Genomic DNA, 21,706 nt, shown 5'->3' on the forward strand with positions numbered 1-21,706 from the left:
AACCATTACTTGTTAGTGATTTTTCACTGTTCATCAGTAACCATCTTTGGCATCTTTTTACCCACCTCAAAAAAGTATTTCTTACATGAAATAGGACAAATAATAGAAAGAAGCCAGTGTTTAATTTCTATCTCAGGAAAGGTTTTAAGGCTTTTGGTGAGAACTAGGATAAATGATCTCTACCCTTAGAAAACAGACCATAAAGTTGCAGCTCAAAACAAAATAGACTGGTAGTCTCAAAATGTTCTAAATTATCCCTAGAGGATTCATGCTGAAGTAGATTTTGAAAGCTTTAGTCATTCTGTGTTAGTATCTTTCTTTAAACAATATGAATCTAGGTTTGTAAATATTCTTTCTGTATACATATAATTTTAGGAGCAGATTCTGGTCAAATTTCTGAAGAAACATGGAATTTTCTACAGTCCATATATGGTGGTGGGCCTGAAGTTATCCTACGACCTCCAGTTGTTCATGTCGATCCTGACATACTGCAAACAGAAGAAAAAATTGAAGTAGAAACTCGAGCTTTGTAATTTTGAGGACACAATGAGAAATTATTTTCACTCCCTCTGTCTTATACACATGCAAAACATTCCTGAAAGCATGATTATTTCCTTTATTTTTGTTTATCCCTTTTATTCCCTTTTACTGGGCATTATGGAAGAATATGTTAAAATGTATAATATACTACAGGTTGGTATATTTAATGCTAAATAACTTACCATAAGATCTTTCAATATAATATTTTTGAAGAAGGAACAATTGTGATGAGTTGGTTTTGGTAATCAGTAGATTATCTTTGATCTGTGTACTACATGCACATCCAGAGTATCCTTTGTAGTGTAAATACTTTTGTGTTGAAAACTTTTTTGTTATCCTAGATCCTAAGTCAGAAAATTGTTAATTTTTTAAAGCTCAGGAAATGTTAGGCTGTCACTTTTTTTTTTTTGCACTGCAGCATATAAACTAGCATATTGAAATTTTCAAAATAGGTTTTTTGAGTGTATCAAGGATATATTTAGTATGGGTGAATTTGTGTTAGTATATACCAGTAACTTATTGTCTCTTATATTGTAAAAGGTTAAACTTCAATTCCTGTAACCCTGAATAGAAATTATTAATGTATGTTTTAAAAAAAACCTTAGAGTTAGTTTTAGGTCACTTTTTATGTTGAGCGCATGAAGTATGGAATGTGTCAATGAGATTGTTAATAAAGCTGAAGCCACTTACAAAATGATTTTTTAATGAAATGCATAACAATTTTTTGAATAGTACAGTATGCACTACAACTTGGCTTAATTATGCAATGTCAAAAGTTTATTATATTCAAAATATTAAAACATACCGGATTACTTTGGGGATGTTGATAGCATTCATGATGGCTTTGTTTTGATTGGGTACAGCTGCCACCACCTAAAGCAATGTTATTAAAATTAGTTCAATAAAAATGATTTTAAAACTTATAGCTTAGATGTTGACTTTATTTGATAAACATTAAAGATAAGGGTGTAAAGTTTGTTAAAATTAGTGTCTTCTTGTTACTTCTTAATCAGTAGTATGCAAAATAATATATCATTTAGTGTTGTATTTAATGTTTCGAAATTTAATGGGATAACCAGCCATTTAAGACTGATTTGTGGGGAGCGGGTGCCGCTCAGAGGTTGATTGCCTGCTTCCCATGTATGAGGTCCCAAGTTCAATCCCTGGTACCTCCTAAAAAAAAAAAAAGGACCTATTTGAATTTTTAAGTGATATTATTTATTTATAAAAATTTTAAATTTGTTTTAATTAGAGAAGTAGATTTGCAAAAATGTACATAAAATACAGACTTAACATATATCCCCCTCACACCATTTTCCATATTAACAATTTGCATAAGTGTGGTACCTTTGTTACAATTGGTAAAACAATATTATTATAATTCTACTATTAGCTATAGTTCATAATTTCCATTAAGGTTCACTATTTGTGCTGTATAGTCTGATTTTTTTCTTTAATTTTTATTCAACATGTATACCCCAAATTTTTCCCTTTGGTTACATTCAATTACATAATTTTGTGGTGTGAATTACATTCAAAATGTGCTTCCATACCACCATCCATCACAAAAACTTTTCAAAATAAAAAAAAAATATTCTCAGTTTGATTCCATTGGTCTATGTATTTGTCTTTGTGCCAGTACTATGACATTTTGATTACTGTAGCTTTGTAGAAAGTTTTAAAACAGGAAGTGTGAGTTCCATGATTTGTTCTTTTATCCAAAGGGCTTTAGCTATTTGAGGCCACTTACCCTTCCATTGAAATTTGATGATTGCCTTTTTGATTTGCTGTTGGAATTTTGCATTGAATCTATAAATTGCATTGGGTAGAATTGACATCTTAACAATATTTAGTCTTCCAATCCATGAACACAGAATGTCATTTCATTTATTTAGGTGTTCTTTGATTTCTTTTAGCAATGTTTTGTAGTTTTCTGTGTACAAGTCCTTTACATCCTTGGTTAGGTTTATTCCTAGATATTTGATTCTTTTAGTTGCTATTGTTTATGGAATTTTTTTTTTAAATGTTTTTTTAATATTTTCTGATTGTTCATTGCTTGTGTATATAGACACTACTCATTTTTAGGGTGTTAATCTTGTACCCTGACACTTTGCTGAATTCACTTACTAACTCTAGGAGCTTTGTTTTTTTCAGGATTTTCTGTATATAGGATCATGTAATCTGCAAAATAGAAGAAGTTTCACCTCTTCCTTTCCAATTTGGATGCCTTTTTATTTCTTTCTCTTGCCTAATTTGCTCTAGCAAAAACTTCAGTACAATGTTTAATAACAGTGATGGCAGTGGGTATCTTTGTCTTGTTCCTGTTCTTATAAGGAAAGCTTTCAGTCGTGTGTTGAACCACCCTTTCCTACCTGGGATAAATCCCACTTGATCATGGTGTATAATTGTTTTGATGTACTGTTGGATTTGTGCTAGTATTTTCTTGAGGATTTTTGCATCTATATTGATTGGCCTATCGTTTTTTTGTGGTATCTTTATCTGATTTTGGTTTAAAGGTGATGTTGGCCTCATAGATTGAGTTAGGGAGTATTCCCTCTTCCTCAACTTTTGGAAGACTTTGAGCAGGATATACTTAATTATTCTTGAAATGTTTGGTTAAATTTCCCTGTGAAAACATCTGGTTCTGGGCTTTTCTTTGTTGGGAGATTTTTAAAATTACACGTTCAATCTCTTTACTAGTTATTGGTTTGTTGAAATTTCTATTAATACTTGAGTCACTGTAGGTAGTTTGTGTTTTTTTAGGAATTTGTCCATTTCATCTAAGTTATCTAGTTGGTTAGGATACAGTTGTGCTTGTATCCTCTTATTGTCCTTTTTATTTCAGCAGGTTCAGTAGTAATGTCTACCTTTTCATTTCTGATTTTAGTTATTTGTCTTTTCTCTTTGTCAGTCTAGCTAAAGATTTTTTTATTTTATTGATCTTTTCAAAGAACCAACTTTTGGTTTTGTTGATTCTATTATTTTAAAATTTTCTATTTCATTTATTTCCACTCTACAATCTTTGTTATTTCCTTCCTTCAGGTCACTTTGGGTTTAGTTTGCTCTTCTTTTTCTAGATCCTCCAGTTTTTAGGTTAGATCTCTGATGTGAGGTTTTACGTGTTTTTTATGGTAAGCATTTAGAGCTATAAGTTTCCTTTTCAGCAGTGCCTTTGCTATTTCCCATAAATTTTGTTTTCATTTTTATTAACCTCAGGATATTTCGTAATTTACCTTGTGATTTCTTCTTTGAGCCATTTGTCATTTAAGATTATATTACTTAATTTTCACTATTTCATGAACTTTCCATTTCTCCTGCTGATTTCCAGCTTTATTCCACTGTGACCAGAGAAGATATATTGTGTGATTTCAATATTTTTGAATTTATTCAGACTTGGCTTGTGGCCTAAGATATGGTCTGTCCTGAAGAATGATTTGTGTTCACTAGTGAAGACTGTGTATTTTGCTCTTTGGGCGAAGTGTTCTATATAGGTCTATTAACTGGTTTAGAATATTATTTGTCTTCTATTTCCTTATTGATCTTCTGTCTAGATGTTCTATCTATTATTTTAAGTGGTGTATTGAAATCTACTGTTAAATGTAGAATTGTCTTTTTCTTCCCTTCAAAATTGTCAGTATTTGCAACATATACTTTGGGACTCTGCTCTTAGGTGCATATATATTTATAATTTTTATGTCATCTTGTTGAATTGACCCACTTATCAGTATATAATAACTTTCTTTGTCCCTTTTAACAGTTTTTTGCTTAAACTATATTTTATCTGATACTAGTATAGCTACCATAGCTTTCTTTTGGAAACTACCTGCATGGTATATTTTTTTCCAATCTTTCACTTTCAATCTACTTATATCTTTGAATCTACTTGTGTCTTTAAATCTATATGCTTTTACAAATAGCATACAGTTGGGTCATGCTTTTTTTAAAAAAAAGATTTATTTTATTCATTCCTCCTCCCGCCCCTCACCCCCCCATTGTTTGCATTTACTATGTCCATTTGTTATGTCTTCTCTTTCTAGGAGGCACTGGGAACCAAACCCCCGGCCTCCCATGTGGAGGGAGGCACCTAATCACAAGAGCCACCTCCATTTCCTGCTTTGTTGTTCTCTCCTTATGTTTCCTTGCTATGTCTTTTGATGGCGTCATCTCACTGTGTCATCTTGTTGCATCAGCTCACCATTCCAGCCTGTTGGGCCAGTCTTGCTTGATTCTTCCAGGAGGCACCAGGATCTGAACTCAGACCTCCCATGTGATAGGTAGAAGCTCAGTTGCTTGAGTCACATCTGCTTCCCTAGGTCAAGCTTTTTTAATCTGCTCTGCCAATCTCTGCCTTTTGATTGGAGAGTTTAACCCATTTACATTTATTTAAAGTTATTACTGATAATTCAGTACTTTTGCCATTTTGCTATTTTGTCTTGGCACATCTTATGCCTTTTCTGGCTCTGAATTCTTTCATTAATGTGTGCTTTCATACTTAATATTTTTTTGTTTTGTACCATTTTGAATCCTTTCCCATTACTTTCTGAATGTATTTTTCATATAGTTTCCTTGTGGTTACCATGGAGTTAAAACTTAACATCCTAAATATGTAACAGTCATGTTTGCTTTGATACCAACCTATCTTCCAGTAGCATACACATACACTGTTCCTCCAGCTCTGTTTCTGTCCACCTATTTTTGTTACTTGTTACAAATCATATCTTTGTACTGTGTATGTCCAATACCATCAATTTATCATAACTTTTTATGCATTTGCATTTCTATCTATATTTTTCATTAATTTTCCTTTGGTTACCATGAGGTTAAAATTTAACATCCTAAATATATAACAATTATATTTGGTTTTATATCACTTAATTTTGGTATTCTGCAGCTGTACTTTTCCTGTCCCCCTCTGTTCTCCACCTTTCTTTTTAAAAATTTATTGAAGCATGTAATTCATACTTAAACAAGTGTATAGTATAAAAGTTGTGAACTTTCAAAACATGCATAACATCATATAGGTCTCCACCTTTTTTTTGGGTATACTTGTTACCACTTATATCTTTGTACACTGTATGGCCAAAAACCTAGATTTATCGTTTTTTTGGTGCATTTTCATTTTGGCATTTGTAGGATATAAAGTGGAGTTACGTAACAAAAATAGAATAGTACTGGCATTTATAAGTACTCATATGGTTACCTTTACCAGAGTCTTAATTTTTTAATGCTACTTTGATCTACTATGTCCTTTCAGTCTGAAAAGCTTCCTTTAGTACTGGATGTAGGGCAAATCTAGTGGTAATGAACCCTCTGAGCATTTATCTGGAAATGTTTTTAATCTCTCCCTTATTTTTGAAAGAAAGTCTTGTTGGATATAAAATGATTGCTTGGCAGTTGTTTTCATTCATTGTTTTACATTTTTTGTACCACAACTTCTTCCTCCGGTTCTTTGGTGGATTTTGCACAGTATTTCACTAGCCTCTGGAGTTTCAAAGTAGCTAATTCAGACAGTTCCTGTCAGTTCAATAGTTGTTTTGGTGGAGGAACTGGTTCCTGGAGCTTTCTGCTCTGCCATCTTCCTACAATACTCTTAAATAATTTTTCTGTCACTGGTCTTGTCTACCTCTAAAGAAGCTTTTAATCAAAATTACCATTCTGATAAAATCATTCTCCCTTAAAATATAATAATGATTCTTTAACTTTTGGGATATTTACATGTAGGTGGACAGTTGAGCCACATCTGCTTCCCTGCAGTAGTTCTTAAATGGTGTTTGTACATTACTTGTCTCACTCTCATGTTCATTTTCCATAATGCAGCCTGAGAGAATCTTTTAAAAAATGTAAATCAGGTCATGTGATTGCCTATGCTTAAGTCCCTTTGATGGGTTCTCTTTTTAGAGTTATAGTTTCTCCCTGATACTCCCATAATCCATTATTCATCTAATTCCCTCAGGTAGGAAGTCTTTTTTTTTTTTTTTTCTTTTTTCCCTTGGAAAAATGTGATATTCCTCAATCAGAAAAATAACGTTACAGACTGGGTTCCCCAAGAAGCAGAATCTTATATGATAAATATGCAGGAAATTCATCATCTGTGGGAGGGGGGCAAGTTCAGTTTGGGAAAGGGTGAAGTCAAGCTGCCATGCAGGTTAATGGAATGCCTCAGCTGACCTAACAGTGTTGTAACGATGGAATTATTTATCAAAATAGTTCCCAAGTTGACAAAAGAGCTCAGCCCCTCCTACCCCATCACTGCTTTGATCAGTCATTGGATGTAGCCAGCTTTTCGATTGGGATATTAAGTCCTTCATTCCTGAAGGGGGATCTGAGCAGTACATCTTACTGTCCACCACAAATAGGATCTTATAAGATTGTTAGAAGCCAAAAGTACAAAATGTATAAAAAGCACATAGCATATTGCCTGGAACATAGTACTCAATGAAAGATGGTTGTTATCATTATTTTACATAGAAATTAGCTTTACAAGCCCATAGAGCAAGTTGGAGAAACCTTGTGTTTATTTTTGTATCTCTAGTCTTCCTATAGGGCTTGGCACCAAGTAGGTTCAATAAAGGCTTGTCAATACAACAATATATCTTTGTTTCAAAGATGTTACTCTGAGTTGAACTCTCAATTTAAACAAAAAGTCATATTAATTGTTTAATAACTTTTATTAGCAACATAAAAGACGACATATCCATTTGCCTGGAAAAATTTTTTTTCGAAGACCTGAAAAGGGAAACAAAAGACAAAAAGTAGTACTTGACTGTTGCAGAAGACTTTTAGTCAAAGGCTTCCACCACTGGATTTGATATTTTTGGAACATAATATCCAATACATACAGGAAAGAAAGATTTAGTTCAACTTTCCCACAGCTCAGAAACGGTAAGGTTTTCAATGGTACTATCAACCAAATGGGATTATCTTCATCAATGACTATTGGGCTTTATTTTTCTGCATGCTCAATATAGTTGATTGACTCGCTTTGATAGAGTATTGAGCACTGCTTTGTGCCAGTCACGGTTTGAGCGCTGGGGATTTAACAATGAGCAAAAGTGACTTACATCCCAGTCTTTAAGGATCTTACTTTATTGGTGGTGAGGAGATCGACAAATAAATAAGGTCTGGAAGTGAACTATTATGAAGAAATAAAAGCAGGATAAGGAGTAAGACAAAGAACAAGTGTGCTATGTTTGGCATATCTGTGATATGGGACTGAAATGTGCATCGAACGAGTTAAAAGAAATCTAGGGGAAGTAGTCCAGCCAGAGGGAACAGTAAGCGCAAAGGCCTGAAGTGGATCGAGCTTGCGTGCAGTAGGAACAGCTGTAAAGCCAGAGGCGTGAGCAAGGGGCCATGGAGGAGGAGATGTGATAGGCAGGAGCGTATATAATATACAACTGGACATTTCCCTAGCGTGAGACAACCTTGCTAAAGGAACTGGAGTTTACAAATACTCTGGAGAGGCTACAAAGGACAAGATGAAGCGGATTTCCAAAAGCGGAGCTATGGGCACGCCTTTCCTTCATGGGTAGGGTTCAGATAGACCGTCGCCGGGGATGGACAAGACCCAGTCATCAGAAGATCGCCCCTCGCCTGGGGGCGGAAGCGGTTTGCAGAAGCGAGCAACGGCGGCCCCCAGTCAGCAGGCCGGGTCGCTGCACGGGGCTCGGTTACCAGCAGGCGGTGTAGTGAGCGCGCCTGCAACGGTCCTCGCTCGCCAGTCCCCGCGAAGAAGAGAAAGGAGGGGACCGGAAGGAGTCGCTGGTGCTGCGGGAAGTGGCAGGAGTGAGAGGCGGGGACCCACCTGGAAGCGCCGCGGCGCCGCTGTCGAGCTTCCTGCGGCGGCGGCCGCCCTAGAAAGTGCCGCGGCGGGGGCGGAGAGAGGCCACGACAACTGCGCCTCTTCAAGTGACCCGCGGCGTCCCGCCCCGTGCGAAAGGTGAGCAGGCGGTCGGGGCACGTGGCGGGGCCAGACGCGCAGTAGGGAGAAGGGAGGGGATGTGGGAGGGGATGTGGGAGGGGGCCCGGTCGGCGATCGGATCTGGGACCCGGTTTGGAGCTGAGTACCAGGAGGGGGTGGGCTCGAGGAGGCTGCAGCGGCGGCAATAGCGAAGCCCCCACGTGGGGCGGAGGTGCGCGCGCACGTGTGCGCGGGCTAAGGGGGGGCGGGGAAGGCTTTTGGAAGGGTGACGGGCGCGCGCTCGCTGTGTCCCAGCCCACGTGATGGGCACGCCGAGAATCCGTTTCCACGTGACACTCCGAGAAGGAGACTGAAGCCGAGGGGTGCGCTGTTTAGTATAGTCGTGGTTGTTGGAGGTTTTAGGGTTGGTTGCTGTTTTTCTTCTTGCTTAGAGGAACGGGATAAGAGATATCCTTTTAATGATAAGACTTCCTCCTTTTGCTACATTTTTTCCAGTCCGCTAATTAAGCACTTTTAAGTTTCAAAATACTGATTTTCTGAACCGCCATGTTGTCTTCAGATGAAACTCGCGAGATGCTAGTGGGATTGTATCGCGAGATCCTCCGGATTCTCGCGGGACCTTGGCAGAAGCAGTTGTCCTGGATGGCGGAGCCTTGGGTTCCGGGGGCCTGGGACTCGCAACTCTTTCTACAAGGCAAGTGGTTAGGGAGGGGCCTGGGGCGAGTGCCTCTTGGTGCCGGGAGACGTGCTGTGTCAGCCTCCTCTAGACTGGAAGGGAGTATAGTGCCCATTGAGGCGACACGGTCTTCCTCCCCACCCTCCTGCGGGCGCTCCGCCACCTGCAGAAGCGTTTGCTCCCCTGAGCCTGGGCTCCTTCTACCCGGAGCAGTTATAGTTCCACCTCCGTTCCACATACTCCAAGTTCAGAGCCGCGTTTGCGCAGACGTGAAGATACCATTGCATACCCTTCCTCTTGCTTTCGAACATTCCTGTCAGTGTTTCCCCCTCGTTGCCTTTTTCTGAAGTATTCCAGATTTGCTAACGTTCTGTCGCTTGTTTCTGCTGCAACACCTTTCTCCACCGCTATTCTAAAATGTTTAAAACAACGTTTTCCACCACTTTTCTTTGGGCATCATTTACTCCCATTTATTTGGCCATTGATAACTTCTCATCCTGGTAACTTAACTTTGTATTTAGAACAACTTTTGGCAGTATTTGGAGGGATCTTTTCTCTCACAATATTTGATGTCAGAATAAAATAGTTCTTTCAATCTTTTTGTACATGTCTGTTAACTCGTAATTATCGATAATTACTTATAGTTTTAATTACTATTACTGAAGTTACCGTCTTTGATGTTTAAGGGTTGGCTATTTTAGGGTGCATGTTTAAGTAATAGCGGAATGTTTTAGCTCAAATTTTAAAATAAAAACAAAATGACTTCTCTTCATAAACTTGAGTATTGAGTTCAATTTTTCTTTGAGTGAGGTTGATATTTCTTTCTTTCTTACGTTCCAGTGTTTTATGAATGAATTTACATTCTACCTTTCCATATTCTTGAGCAAGGTTTGGAATTTATTTAGTATTGAGAGTGGGGACATAATTACAAATCTAAAGCGGTATCTGGGTAATCCATTCATAATTTTTTTTTTAAACTACTAAAGTAATGTTTGCCTCTACACTTAATACAGAGAAATATATAGAGTAAAAAGCTCCCTGCTACATTCTAACACCAAATTTTTCTTTCTCAGTCTTAAAGTTCTTTCCCTAAGTAGCACAGTTTTGGTGGTTGCTGTTTATTATTCCAGATATTTTTTCATTTTTTAATGAAAGGGAAGAAAACTGGGGTGTGTGTGTTATTTTATTATATACTACCACAACGTTAGCAACCAGTAAAATGAGGTGTTTTTCTACTCATTTTTATTTAATGTTATATGTTTATTTTCTGGACTCATGCATGCATACCTGCTTAGATAAAAAGCAATTTTTATTTCTTTGTTCTGATTTTTTAGTAGTCTTGTGAAAATATCTCGAATGCTGGCATTATTTTTTAGTTAGTGATGACTCACAGCAACCTTTGTGTCTTGCAAGCCACTTTTATCATAGTATTGACATATGCCTAAAAATAAAAGAACCAAGTGAAATTGCAGAAATGAATGTGACATTTTAAGTCCACAACAAAGTTTAAGTTGGTGTATGCTGGTAGTTTTGCACAGAAAGACCACATAAAACAGAATTTAATGGGATAAATGTTTTATTGCTTGAGTTTTGTATATTTTGTTTAATATTTTAAATTTTATATGTTTACATATTTATGCATTATATTACTTATATATTCTAAAGTGTAACCCACATATGTGTATCAGAGTTTTCCAGAAGTTTTTAAGGTTTATCAGCTCAATTAAAGTCTTAATAGTTCTAACCATGCAAATTAATGGACTCAACTGGAGAGTGGTAGATGAAACAGTAGTTAATACAAACAGAAATAAACTCAGAAGTTGCTAAGCAACAGTTATTTTGTGATTGTCATTTTTTTGGTATATATTTTTTCAAAACCTCCCAGCAATATTATTTATCAGACTTGTCATACAAAAAAAGTGTCCATCTTTATGGGCAGATTGTCTCTTTAAACAGTGAAAGTGGGAACATTGAAAAGTAGAAATGTTTGTTTAGAGATGTAATGTGGGTAAGAGGAAAAGTAGACTTGTGGTTGTGTGGGTTGTTGTGGAAATGGGCTTAGAAAAGTTGCAGAGAAGAGAGGAATGTCAAAGGTTTATAAAGTCTAGGTACAAGAATAGGCAGGTTCATGATGGTGGGAAGGTAAGTTTCCCAAAATTTGGAATCACTATTAAGGCAATTTTTTTTCTTTTTAAATAATTTTTTTAGACAGTTGTGCATTCCACCCCAAAATTGCTTGATATCAACCATTTAAAAGAGTCAACAACTTAAGTCAATAACTAATTAAAACTTGGTGAATACTTAGGTAACGCCCATTCACTAAATAACTTTCTTTAAAAAATGGTAGTAACATATATATTACACAATTACCCATTTTTAAAATGAGTGGTATTAATTACGTTTACAATGTTGTGTTACCATCACCACCATCCAATGCTAAAACTTTTTCATAATACAAAACAGATACTGCCTATTAAGTAAGCAAATACCCCCCAACCCCCAAATCCCAGCTCTCATCTATTTTCTGTCTTTGAATTTTTATTCTAAATATATAGGTGGAATTATACAGTGTTTGTCCTATTGCATCTGACTTATTGCACTTAACAATTATTTCAAAATTCATCCATCAGGCATGTGTCAGACTTCATTTTTTTTTTTTTTTTTAAACAGTGTAATAATCTGATGTATGTATATACCACATTTTGTTTTTCTTTTCATTCGTTGTTGGACACTTGGATTGTTTCCACCTTTTGGCTATTGTGAATAATGCTGCTATGAACTTTGGTGTACAGATAAGTTTTTGTTTTAATTCTTTTAGGTATATACATAGAAGTGGAATTGCTGGGTCTTACGTCTTTTTTGTTTTTAAAAAAACTTGAATAATTATTGTGTTAGAAGTAGGAAATGATGACAATGATGAATGGCTTCAAAGATTGTTCTTCTAGAATGGCCTTTGCAAAGTGATCTACAAAGTTTACTTGGTAATTGGGCCTTAAGTAATCCATTTGTGCATCTAATCTGTGCAATAGCATGTTTTTTGCTCTTAATACCTTGGCTTTATAACTGGTTTTGGGTAGCAAGTCTTGGAAATTACCAGTCTTTTATGAACACTTAAATTATTTACAGTATTTGGTAAATACATACTAAGAAATTAAAGGAAGAGGAGAAATGTATATGTGATTTGTGCCTGCTTGAAGAAAATTTAAATAACCCAAACTTTTTTTCTTTTTATCAATTATTGTCATAGGTGAGTTAATGAGCTTCAGCAATCATAAGAAGTTAGTTCCAGTGATAATATAATACAGATTTGTCTTTTGGACTTTTTCTTATGGTCTGACACACAAATACTAATTTACAAAGACCTATAACTTTGTAAATTATACAGAGCAGTACTTTGGCTTAATATTAATTATATCATGAATATAAATTTTATATCTTATCTCTTCCTGCATAAGTTCTAAAAGTGATTGTAGTAAATGACCAAAAATATTAGTGAAACGTAAAGATTTTTAGTAGAGAGAAATGTGTGTGTTGATGGGCATTAAAAAAAAAACCTGTCTCATTCCATAAGAAAATTCAATTTGGAATTATCCATGAAGAATATTTGCTGGAATAAAGACTGCTTTTTAAAGTAGTGTTTAATGTAGAGATGGTATACACTGTGGTGCAATTTCTCTATTAATAATCACTGTAGTTAATAATCACTGTAGTTATACCTTATAAAATGAGTATATATTTCCCCACATCTTAAGTATTGACTCTGCTATTTTATTTGAATTTGTCCTCCTCAATTCTTTCTGCTTTTCTTTTCAGTTTTTACTTTATGCAGGTAGTTTTTTTGTCTTGTCAGAGACATGTGAATTGAGTAGGCGTACCTGAAGAGAATATCACCTTCTGATTAATCAAATCATTCAGTTGCTATTGTTGTTTTTTAAATTCCAGTGTACTTACAAATTAGAGTCAGTAATTCAGCTAACATTTATTGAGTGCTGGTAATCTTAGCCATTCAGAATATAGGAGATCTTTGGGCATAAAAAGGTATCTGAGTCTTCAAAATAACTGTAAGCAAGCATAATAAACTTAAATAATGAAAATTAATAATAAGCAATCTACTGTTACTGGAGTCGGTAACTTCAAATTTTACAGCCCCAACAGGGTGGGTTATCTGATTTTTGGCCCACAGATTAGAATCCACAAAGTGTCAGCCATTGAGTTAGGTACATCTTATTTCAAGGGAAGAAGAACTATCAAAAAATAGATTAACCATGGCCATTGTATGTAGACATAGTACTGTAATCATTAATTTCTGAGGGAATTACAGTATTATAGGGGTTGATGTATCACATGATGACCTTAATCATAAATGAAATTTATCCTATGTACTATGTTTAAGGAAGTAGGATATTGATGTTTTTTGAAAATACTGTTATAAACATTTCCAAACATCAAACACTTTTAAAGATTTGTTAATTAATGCAGTAAGTTCCAGTTTTCTGGAAAATTAAACTTACAGAACTCCTTATCTGATGATACCAAATAAAAACATTGCTTATTGTTTTTGGAATTTCCTTTGTTTTATTTTATTGTTTTTATTTTTCTGTTGTTTTTTTCCCCAAGGGATTACCTCCCAAGCAAAGCTTTATTAAAACATTTAATATGGGATATCAATATAAACAACTAGTTGTCTTAAGATAGGCAAATTTGCTAATGAAGGAATTTTCAAAACAGGTCGTTAGATTCAATAAATGACCTGTTCTTGTGATTCATATCTGTTGTCTTGAACTCTTACGTTGAGTTCATCCTTAGTCCAGCTGAATGTCTGGAAATGAGAAATGTTTCATTTTGTATTGGATTTTTTGCTGATCTGTTTGCTTTCTCAACCTCTCAATATGTTAATGTAAACCTTATGCTTTTTTCAGTACTGGAGTGATGGTAGATAGTATTTGACCCAAGTAAGTATAAAGCGTGTGTGTGTGTGTGTGTGTGTTTTAAACAGATTTATTTTATTTATTTATTCCCCCTCCCCATTGTTGTTTGCGCTTGCTGTCCGTTCACCGTGTCCTTCTGCTGTGTGCTCTCTGTGTCTGTTCGTCGTCTTTTTAGGAGGCACTGGGAACCAAACCCAGGACTTCCCATGTGGTAGGTGGGAGCTCAATCGCTTGAGCCATCTCTGCTTCCCTATGTGTGTATTTTTAATTATTTTAAAGGCTGTCTTGAGGACTGTAAATTTTGTGAATTAATAGAACTATTATTAGCATTTTGATATATTTCTTCCATAATTGAAAAGTACACGTTTTATGTACTGTGGATAAACCATACATTTAATTTTGTGTTCTGCTTTGCTTTTTTAACCTAACATTAGGTTACATTTTCCCATTCTTACAATGAGTCTTCATAACCATCATTATAAATGGTTGTGTAACGTTCAATGTAAATGTATCATCTTATTCCCTTATTCTAATTTTTCCATGTGTTATTAACTGTGAAAGAATATATTTATCCGTAAGATGTTTTCTGTATATAGCATTATTTCTTTATAGTATATTCCTATTATTGACTTTTAGGAACATTTTAAAGGCTCATGAAACATTGCCACAGTATTTATCAAAAAGGATCAATTTATATTCCCATTGGAGTGGCTGTCAACATTAAAATATTATTCATCATTAAATATTTATAAAAATTACGACTTGAATAGGGTGTAAAACATCTCTGATACTGCTGAGATGAAATATTACTTTATGCTTAATAGATGTATTTCTCGTGATTTTTTGAGATAAACAGAACTTAAAAATACAATCTCTTGATTTTCTAATTTTGTTCTATCTCTGATCTTATGAAATTCCTCCGCAGAAATGTAATAAATAACACTTAGAATACTTTTTCTACGTCTGACCTTATAAAGTCCCCTTCCTCTAAAATGTAATAAATTAACAATGCTGATTTAACTCTGTGGGTTTTTTTTTGTTTTTTTTATGTTTTTTTAGTTTTTCTAAGTTAGATTTAAGTAAATTTAACTGTTTACCTCATTTGGCGTTGGTGTGAAATGAGAATCTAAATTCCAAATTGGTAGCTCTCTCAACTCTTGCTTATTAAATAATTCTTTATTTTCTAATTGTTTTATTATATTTGTTTTTACATTTTCAGTGTTTATATTTTATACTGTTTATATCAAACTTAAAAAATATTACTACTATTTTTTAGATGATTCTTATGGCATATTTAATATCTTTTGCCCAAGGTTGTGTTTTCCTTGATTTTTTAAGAACACTTTGTAAGTTGAGGATAATAAAACTCATTCTTTGCAAAACAATGTTTTGTAGTTCGTTTTCTTGTCGGCCAAAATTTGAATTATTTTCTCATACCCCAGAATTTAATATTACTGAATGAAGCTGTTTGTCCTCTCCTGAGCTGAGGCAAAATATGAACATATTAAGAAGAGTACAGTGCTAGAGTTATAAAGAGTGAAATAAGTTTAGATTTTGTGAAATTGGAGAAGTTCACTTTTAAGATCAATTTAGGATGTGAGCTTAAGATATTTCCTTTTTTAAACTGTAATATACAACTTGACATCATATGCCTCTAATACTTTGAGAAAGTGCTAATTAGTATTTTTAGGGTTCAAGTTACAGAGTTGCAGTACATTCCTTCAAATACTAAAATGGCGTTAGTGCATTTACTGAAAATTAATAATGAATAATGTAAGAAATTGCACATGAGTATGAATGAAGGACATGCACACCAAGTAGAGCATTTTTACTATTGAAAGTTATTATTTATGATGCTGTGGGTTTTATCTTTATGAAATAATTACTCATGATCTTAAAGTAAGAAAAAAGAGGTACATATACTTATATTTTAATACTAAGGCTCCAATGCCATTGTTTTATTAAATAATAAGAACATTTTCTGTTGTTTAGGGTTTGCTGTTATTACATTAATTCTAGGAAGAAGAATCAGATTAAGTAACTTTGTGAGCCTGAAACCATAATAAATCTTTGAAAATGCATGGTTTGCTTGGGGATCACATAAGAATTGCAGAAAAGAAACTTGATGTGATAAGAGTTCCTTCTCTCTTGGCTTGGATAAGATTTAAAGGGATTGGAATGTAATTTATATCTTATGTTCCTACCTGAATTATGCTTTCCTCTAAGGGGTGTGTTGAGTTTGAGAAACGGCTCTAAATGGGTTTAGGAAATAGGAGTTACTAATTGTATTCCAGCACTATTTATCCTTTTATATTTATTTACTTATTTTTGTTCAGAAGTTCAATGAAAATAGATCCTGTTGTTCTTGTATACTTCCTATTAGAAAACAAACTTAATGTTTGTTTTGGATTTTCTTGGCTGCTAAAACAAATACCATACAATGAATTGGCTTAACAGCGGGAATTTACTGGCTCACGGTTTAGAGGCTAGATGTCTTGCTTCCTCCCAGATGGGTATCTTCTGACTGGCTGACAGTCTTTGGGGTGCCATGGCTTATGTTTGTGAGATTTGAACCATGTTACTGTGTCTTCATTCTGTTTTAATATGAATAACCTGAGAAATCCTAAAACTCAATCTAATTTACACTTGGAGATCTCAGCACTTTGACTTACATATTTTTCTCATGGCATTCATGTTTTTCAGGAACCCTTAGTGCTCTCTGCCTAGAGGAACCTGTACCAAATTGTGGTTTGTATTTCTGTCTTTGTCCCTCATTTCTTAGGTGACTCTATTCTTTCTCCCATTTCCCAATAAATTCTTTTTAGTGGCTTAAAAAATAAAAAAGAACCCTTAGGAGTGAAATTTATTAAAGAAAGGCTTTTGCTATCAGACTGTGTTGCAAACTCTCTTTGTGTTTCAAAGCTATTTGGGCAAATGGTATACTTTATTGATGGCCTATAACAGTACTTTAGCACCCCCCCCCCCCCCCCCGCTTAAAAACTGTTTTGAAAGTTTGGTATAGATTTTAATCGGTAATAATGACTTGGATTTTGAGCCTGTGACTTGGCAACTTTGTTTTGATTCTTTGAATTCCTTAAGCAGTGATTCCCTCTTCTAATTTTTGACACCGTGTAGCATTCTATTTCAGATAATGTTGTGAACCCCATTCTTCCCAAAATGTCCCAATTTATGTTTAAGCCATTGTACTTTAAAAATATTTATTTTGTATTTATGAGCAGTAAAACATTATGGTTTGCAGATTATAAAATCAAATTATAGACCACTAACAAATTGAGAATCAGTTTAGAAGTTTGAAGCTTGCCTAGTATCCCATTTCAGGTTTACTTGAAGTGTAAATATAGTAAGTTTGTGTGTTCTTTTCTACCCTTCCCATTTTACTTAGTTTTAAAGAAATGCATTAGTGGAAGATTTATTAATATGTCCCTGCAAATAATTTTTCTTGCTGATGCAATGATTATTCCTGGAAAATACACTTAATTTCTTTTATAAACTAGTTTTGGGTACTTTTCAGTCATTATAATAAATGGCCTGGAGCCGTTGAAAAGAATCATTTTATTCAAGAATAATTTAAGGGGATCATGTACCTACACTTCAGACTCTAGTTATTTATTTGCTGAGCTTTTGTTATTGTAATTAAATGGTATGTGAAGTTTTAGCCTAATTTCTAAAAAAATGTTTGGAAATTTTAGATGTCTGAATTGGGGGAACATAATGCTGTAGTAGAACATTATCTTATAAAGAATGAAGAAGAGGGTAATTGAATTTTTAGCAGTTACACAGTTACCTTTAAATATGAATAAGTGCTATTTGTACTTAGTGAAGTAGTCATTTTCCGGTTTGACACATACATGGGCAGATAGTTTTCCAAACTTTAGCATGCATCATGATAACCCAGAAGGTGTTTTCTTGGGTTTTATTTTAAACAGATTGCTGTACCCTGCCCCTGGAGTTTTAGATTTAGTAGGTTAAGGGACCACAGTTTGAGAACCAGTACTTGGATGTGATTTAAGGTACCAGCATTTAAAAAAAAGAAAAAGGGATACACAGGTGATTATAATGTACATCTTAGTTGAGAACTTGGTCAGTACTCATAATATGGTCCTGGGAATAGTAGTATAGCATCACTTGGGAACGTGTTACAAATTTAAATTCTCTCAAACTCTGAAGATATAACCCAGAAATACATGTTTTACATAACCACCTACAATAAAGTTTGAGAACCACTGCTCTTCCTAGATCCTTGAAGTACAAAAGTGTGGTCCTTTGGCACCTCTCTGGGAGCTTATTAGAAATGCAAATCTCAGGTACCACCACACCTACTGAATCACAATCTCATTTTAATTAATGTAGATGTTGGAAATTCAATCAAATTCCCCCAAAAAGGCATTTTGAAGTCCCAGCCACTTGTCCTATAATGTAAACCCATTTGTAAATAGGACCTTTGAAGATGTTATTCGTTAATGTGTGCCAAAACTGAACGAGGCTGGACCTTAATCCAATAAGGCTAAAGACCTATAAGCAAAGGAAATTGCACACATACCAGAAGCTGAAAGTCAACAGCCGGAAGAGAAAGAAGATACTACCAGTGCATTGTGATCTTAAGGAAAAGCCAAGGATTAAAGATTGCTACCCGCCAGCTCCAGAATGCCACAGTGTTGAAGGATAAAGCATATCCTTGCTGATGCCTTGACTTTTGGCTTCAAAACAGTGAGCTAATAAATTCCTTTTATTTCAGCCAACCCTCTATATGGTATTTGCTTTAGCAGCCAGGAAATTAAACCACTAGATTCCCAGGCAATACATAGGCCTATTGAAGATTGAGAAGGACTGCTATAGAAGAATTTTTAAAAACTTTATTCAAGTTCTAAAAGTAATACTAATAATGAAAACTTATTCAACATTGGCGGTGGACTAGGCACATAACTGAATACTCTTCATTATCATTTCATCCTTAGAACAATCCTCCATAGAGAGTTATTTTTATTCTTAATACACATGAGCAAATTGAAGCAGAGAGGCTAGGTAGCTGGCTCTGTGTCTTACAGGTGCTAAATGCATGCAGGAGTTTGAGGACCATTTATATATATATATACTACCACAGTATAGATGGTATTCTAATGAACTATATCATATTTTTAGTGACGTTTAGGTTTCTTTCAGATCTCATATTCAAGGACTTTTTGCTAGTATATTGTATTTTAGACATCAGACAAGTCAGAACTGGAGAGAGGTAGCTGTGATTTGAATACTTGGTCTTTAAAAATAGAATTCTAAATTTATTCATCAATGTTATTCACCTGAACTTTTTGTTCCTGTATGTGTTTTGTTTTTTCATGTAATTTTAGTGAGGTAGCCCTTACTGGTTAGTGTTTCAGATAAAATTTTTCACTGTTGTGTCATGTGTTCAAGGACTGTGTTTGTATATTAAAGAGGACCACAGTTCAGGTCAGTACATAGAGTCCCCAGTGTGTACTTTGGGGTTCAACTGAAGTAAGACATACAGATTTGCAGAATAGTAAACCTAAACGCTGGTGTTAATTTCAAGGAGATAATATAAGAAGGGGCATACTGGTCAAAGAGTCATTGTTAACTCTTTTTAAGTGTACAATTCAGTGACATTTAGTAAATTTACAGAGTTACACAGCCATCACCACAATCCAGCTTTCAAACATTTCCAAGGAGCATGTATTAGCCAAAGGGGTGCTGATACAAAGTACCAGAAATCTATTGGTTTGTAAAGGGTATTTATTTGGGGTAGAAGCTTACAGTCACAAGGCCATAAAGAGTAAATTACTTCTCTCACCAAAGTCTGTAGGCCACGTGTGTGAGCAAGATGGCTTCTGGTCTCTTGATGGGTTCAGCCTTCCTCTGGTTTCAGCCATAGGTTCATATAAAGCTTGTCTCTCTCCCTGGGGCTCATTTCTGTCCAGGCTCAGCTGCTCTGGTCTCTCCACCAAGGTCAGCTGTAGACTGTCAGGCTCACTCTTCATGGAACTTCTGTCCTATCTATGGAGTTGTCTCTATTTCTGTGTGTTTTTCTCCTTTGTGTTTACTTCCTGGGGATCTAGCATCAAAACTCTGTCCTCTGCCCGCATGTTGACTCAATGTCCTACTGATGTGGCCAAATCAAAACCCCAGTCTTAATTTAATAAAGTAAGGGTGAAACCTCTAAAGATAATACAGTCTAATACATCCAGAGAAACAGACCAGTTTACAAACATAATCTGATATCTATTTTTAGAATTCATAAATAGTATCAAACAGCTAGAGTGGATGTAGCTCAAGTGTTTGAGTGCCTGCTACCCGTGTATGAGGTCCCGGTTTCGATCCCTGGTACCTCCTAAAAACAAACGAAAAAACCAGTTCTCATTGGGGAGCAGATGTAACTCAGTGGTTGAATGCCTGCTTCCCATGTAGGAGGTCCTGGATTCAGTCCCGGGTACTGCCTTAAAAAAAAAATCCATCACCTCAAAAATACCCCTTTTGCTTCTTGTTAGTCACTGTTCGTTCCTACCCTCAGCCTATTGTAGGTTTTTTGTTAGTTGATGTGCTTTAGAAGTCCTTTGACTTAGCACCATACTGTAGTTGAGTAGTAAGAACCTACCTATAGTTCCTAATGCATAAATTTTTTTTTTTTTTTAAAGAATCTAAGAATTTTTTTTCTAGCCATCACTCGACAGGATGTTTTCAGAGTTCATTCATGTAGTGGCACATATCAGAATCGTAAAGTTCTTTTAGCATAAAAATATCTGAAGAATATATTTAACATAGTTTGAGATAATTCTTGGTTTTAACTAATGGATTAAACAGTACACTATTAAAAATTATCAGAGCTTTTGATAAATTCTTGTTTTTTGCCAGCAGTTTTTTTTTTAATTTGTTTCTCTCCCCCCCCCCCCCCCCCCCCCCCGCCCCAGTTGTCTGTTCTCTGTGTCCATTTGCTGCTTGTTCTTCTTTTGTCTGCTTCTGTTGTCAGCGGCACGGGAATCTGTTTCTTTTTTTATGTCATCTTGCTGTGTCAGCTGTCCGTGTGTGCGGCGCCATGCCTGGGCAGGCTGCACTTTCTTTTGTGCTGGGTGGCTCTCCTTAAGGGGCACACTCCTTGCACGTTGGGGGGGGGGGACCCCTGTGTGGCACGGCACTCCTTGCGCGCATCAGCACTGAGCGTGGGCCAGCTCCACACGGGTCAAGGAAGCCTGGGGTTTTAACTGCCGACCTCCCATGTGGTAGACAGATGCCTTATCCACTGGGCCAAGTCCGATTCTGTAAGAAATTAATTATTGAATATTTGTTTTAGGCAGGTGGGCCCATTTTATAGTCTTTTTTCCGTGGTGTAGTAAAAACAATCAGATCTTTGAATCAGGTTGACCTGGGTTTAAATCCCACTTCTAGCACTTACAAGCTCTGTAATATTAAGTTACTTATCTCTAATCGTTAATTTTCCTCATTATATTATAGGTACAGTCGTTTCTACTTATACATATAGTATATAAGGTGCTTGACCTAAAATAGGGCCTCAGTAAGTGCTATTTGTTATTTTATAGACATGGAAATGGTGACTCAGTGAAGTTTATCACACAGCTAGTGAAATTTGTCATACAGCTATCAAGTTATAAATAT

The 21,706-nt window shown here is 35.4% G+C and overlaps 2 protein-coding genes and 1 long non-coding RNA gene across 46 annotated transcripts in view; 2 read left to right on the top strand and 1 right to left on the bottom strand.

Annotated features, from left to right (window-relative positions):
- Window positions 1-1,463, top strand: part of USP33 (ubiquitin specific peptidase 33) — a 60,568-nt gene extending 59,105 nt beyond the window's left edge. For both annotated transcript variants that reach the window (XM_004472832.5, XM_004472830.5), the window contains exon 24: window positions 376-1,463. In XM_004472832.5, coding sequence (XP_004472889.1) covers window positions 376-533 — 158 coding nt within the window. In that variant the 3' untranslated portion in view covers window positions 534-1,463. The remainder of the gene's footprint in view (window positions 1-375) is intronic.
- A 5,726-nt stretch (window positions 1,464-7,189) lies between these two features.
- On the bottom strand, window positions 7,190-8,455 carry LOC131279736 (uncharacterized). The gene is made up of 2 exons (XR_009187177.2): window positions 8,345-8,455; window positions 7,190-7,266 (listed from the first exon to the last, which is right to left on the bottom strand). It is a non-coding gene; the product is annotated as an uncharacterized lncRNA (long non-coding RNA).
- ZZZ3 (zinc finger ZZ-type containing 3) overlaps window positions 7,801-21,706 on the top strand; it is a 113,484-nt gene continuing 99,578 nt past the window's right edge. For 4 of the 43 annotated variants that reach the window (XM_071217371.1, XM_071217336.1, XM_071217357.1 and 1 more), the window contains exon 1: window positions 8,314-8,479. Coding sequence is in view for 2 of the 43 variants with exons in the window: in XM_058303339.1 (XP_058159322.1) it covers window positions 8,097-8,479 (383 nt within the window). In the remaining 41 variants the exon portion in view is untranslated. Of the gene's footprint in view, window positions 8,480-8,783; window positions 8,865-9,020; window positions 9,156-14,056; window positions 14,090-16,768; window positions 16,814-21,706 lie in introns of those variants that run through there. The other 39 variants (XM_071217341.1, XM_071217369.1, XM_071217360.1 and 36 more) reach the window with 28 other exon arrangements.

Source organism: Dasypus novemcinctus, chromosome 9 (assembly GCF_030445035.2).
Source record: "Dasypus novemcinctus isolate mDasNov1 chromosome 9, mDasNov1.1.hap2, whole genome shotgun sequence".
Taxonomy (NCBI): domain Eukaryota; kingdom Metazoa; phylum Chordata; class Mammalia; order Cingulata; family Dasypodidae; genus Dasypus; species Dasypus novemcinctus.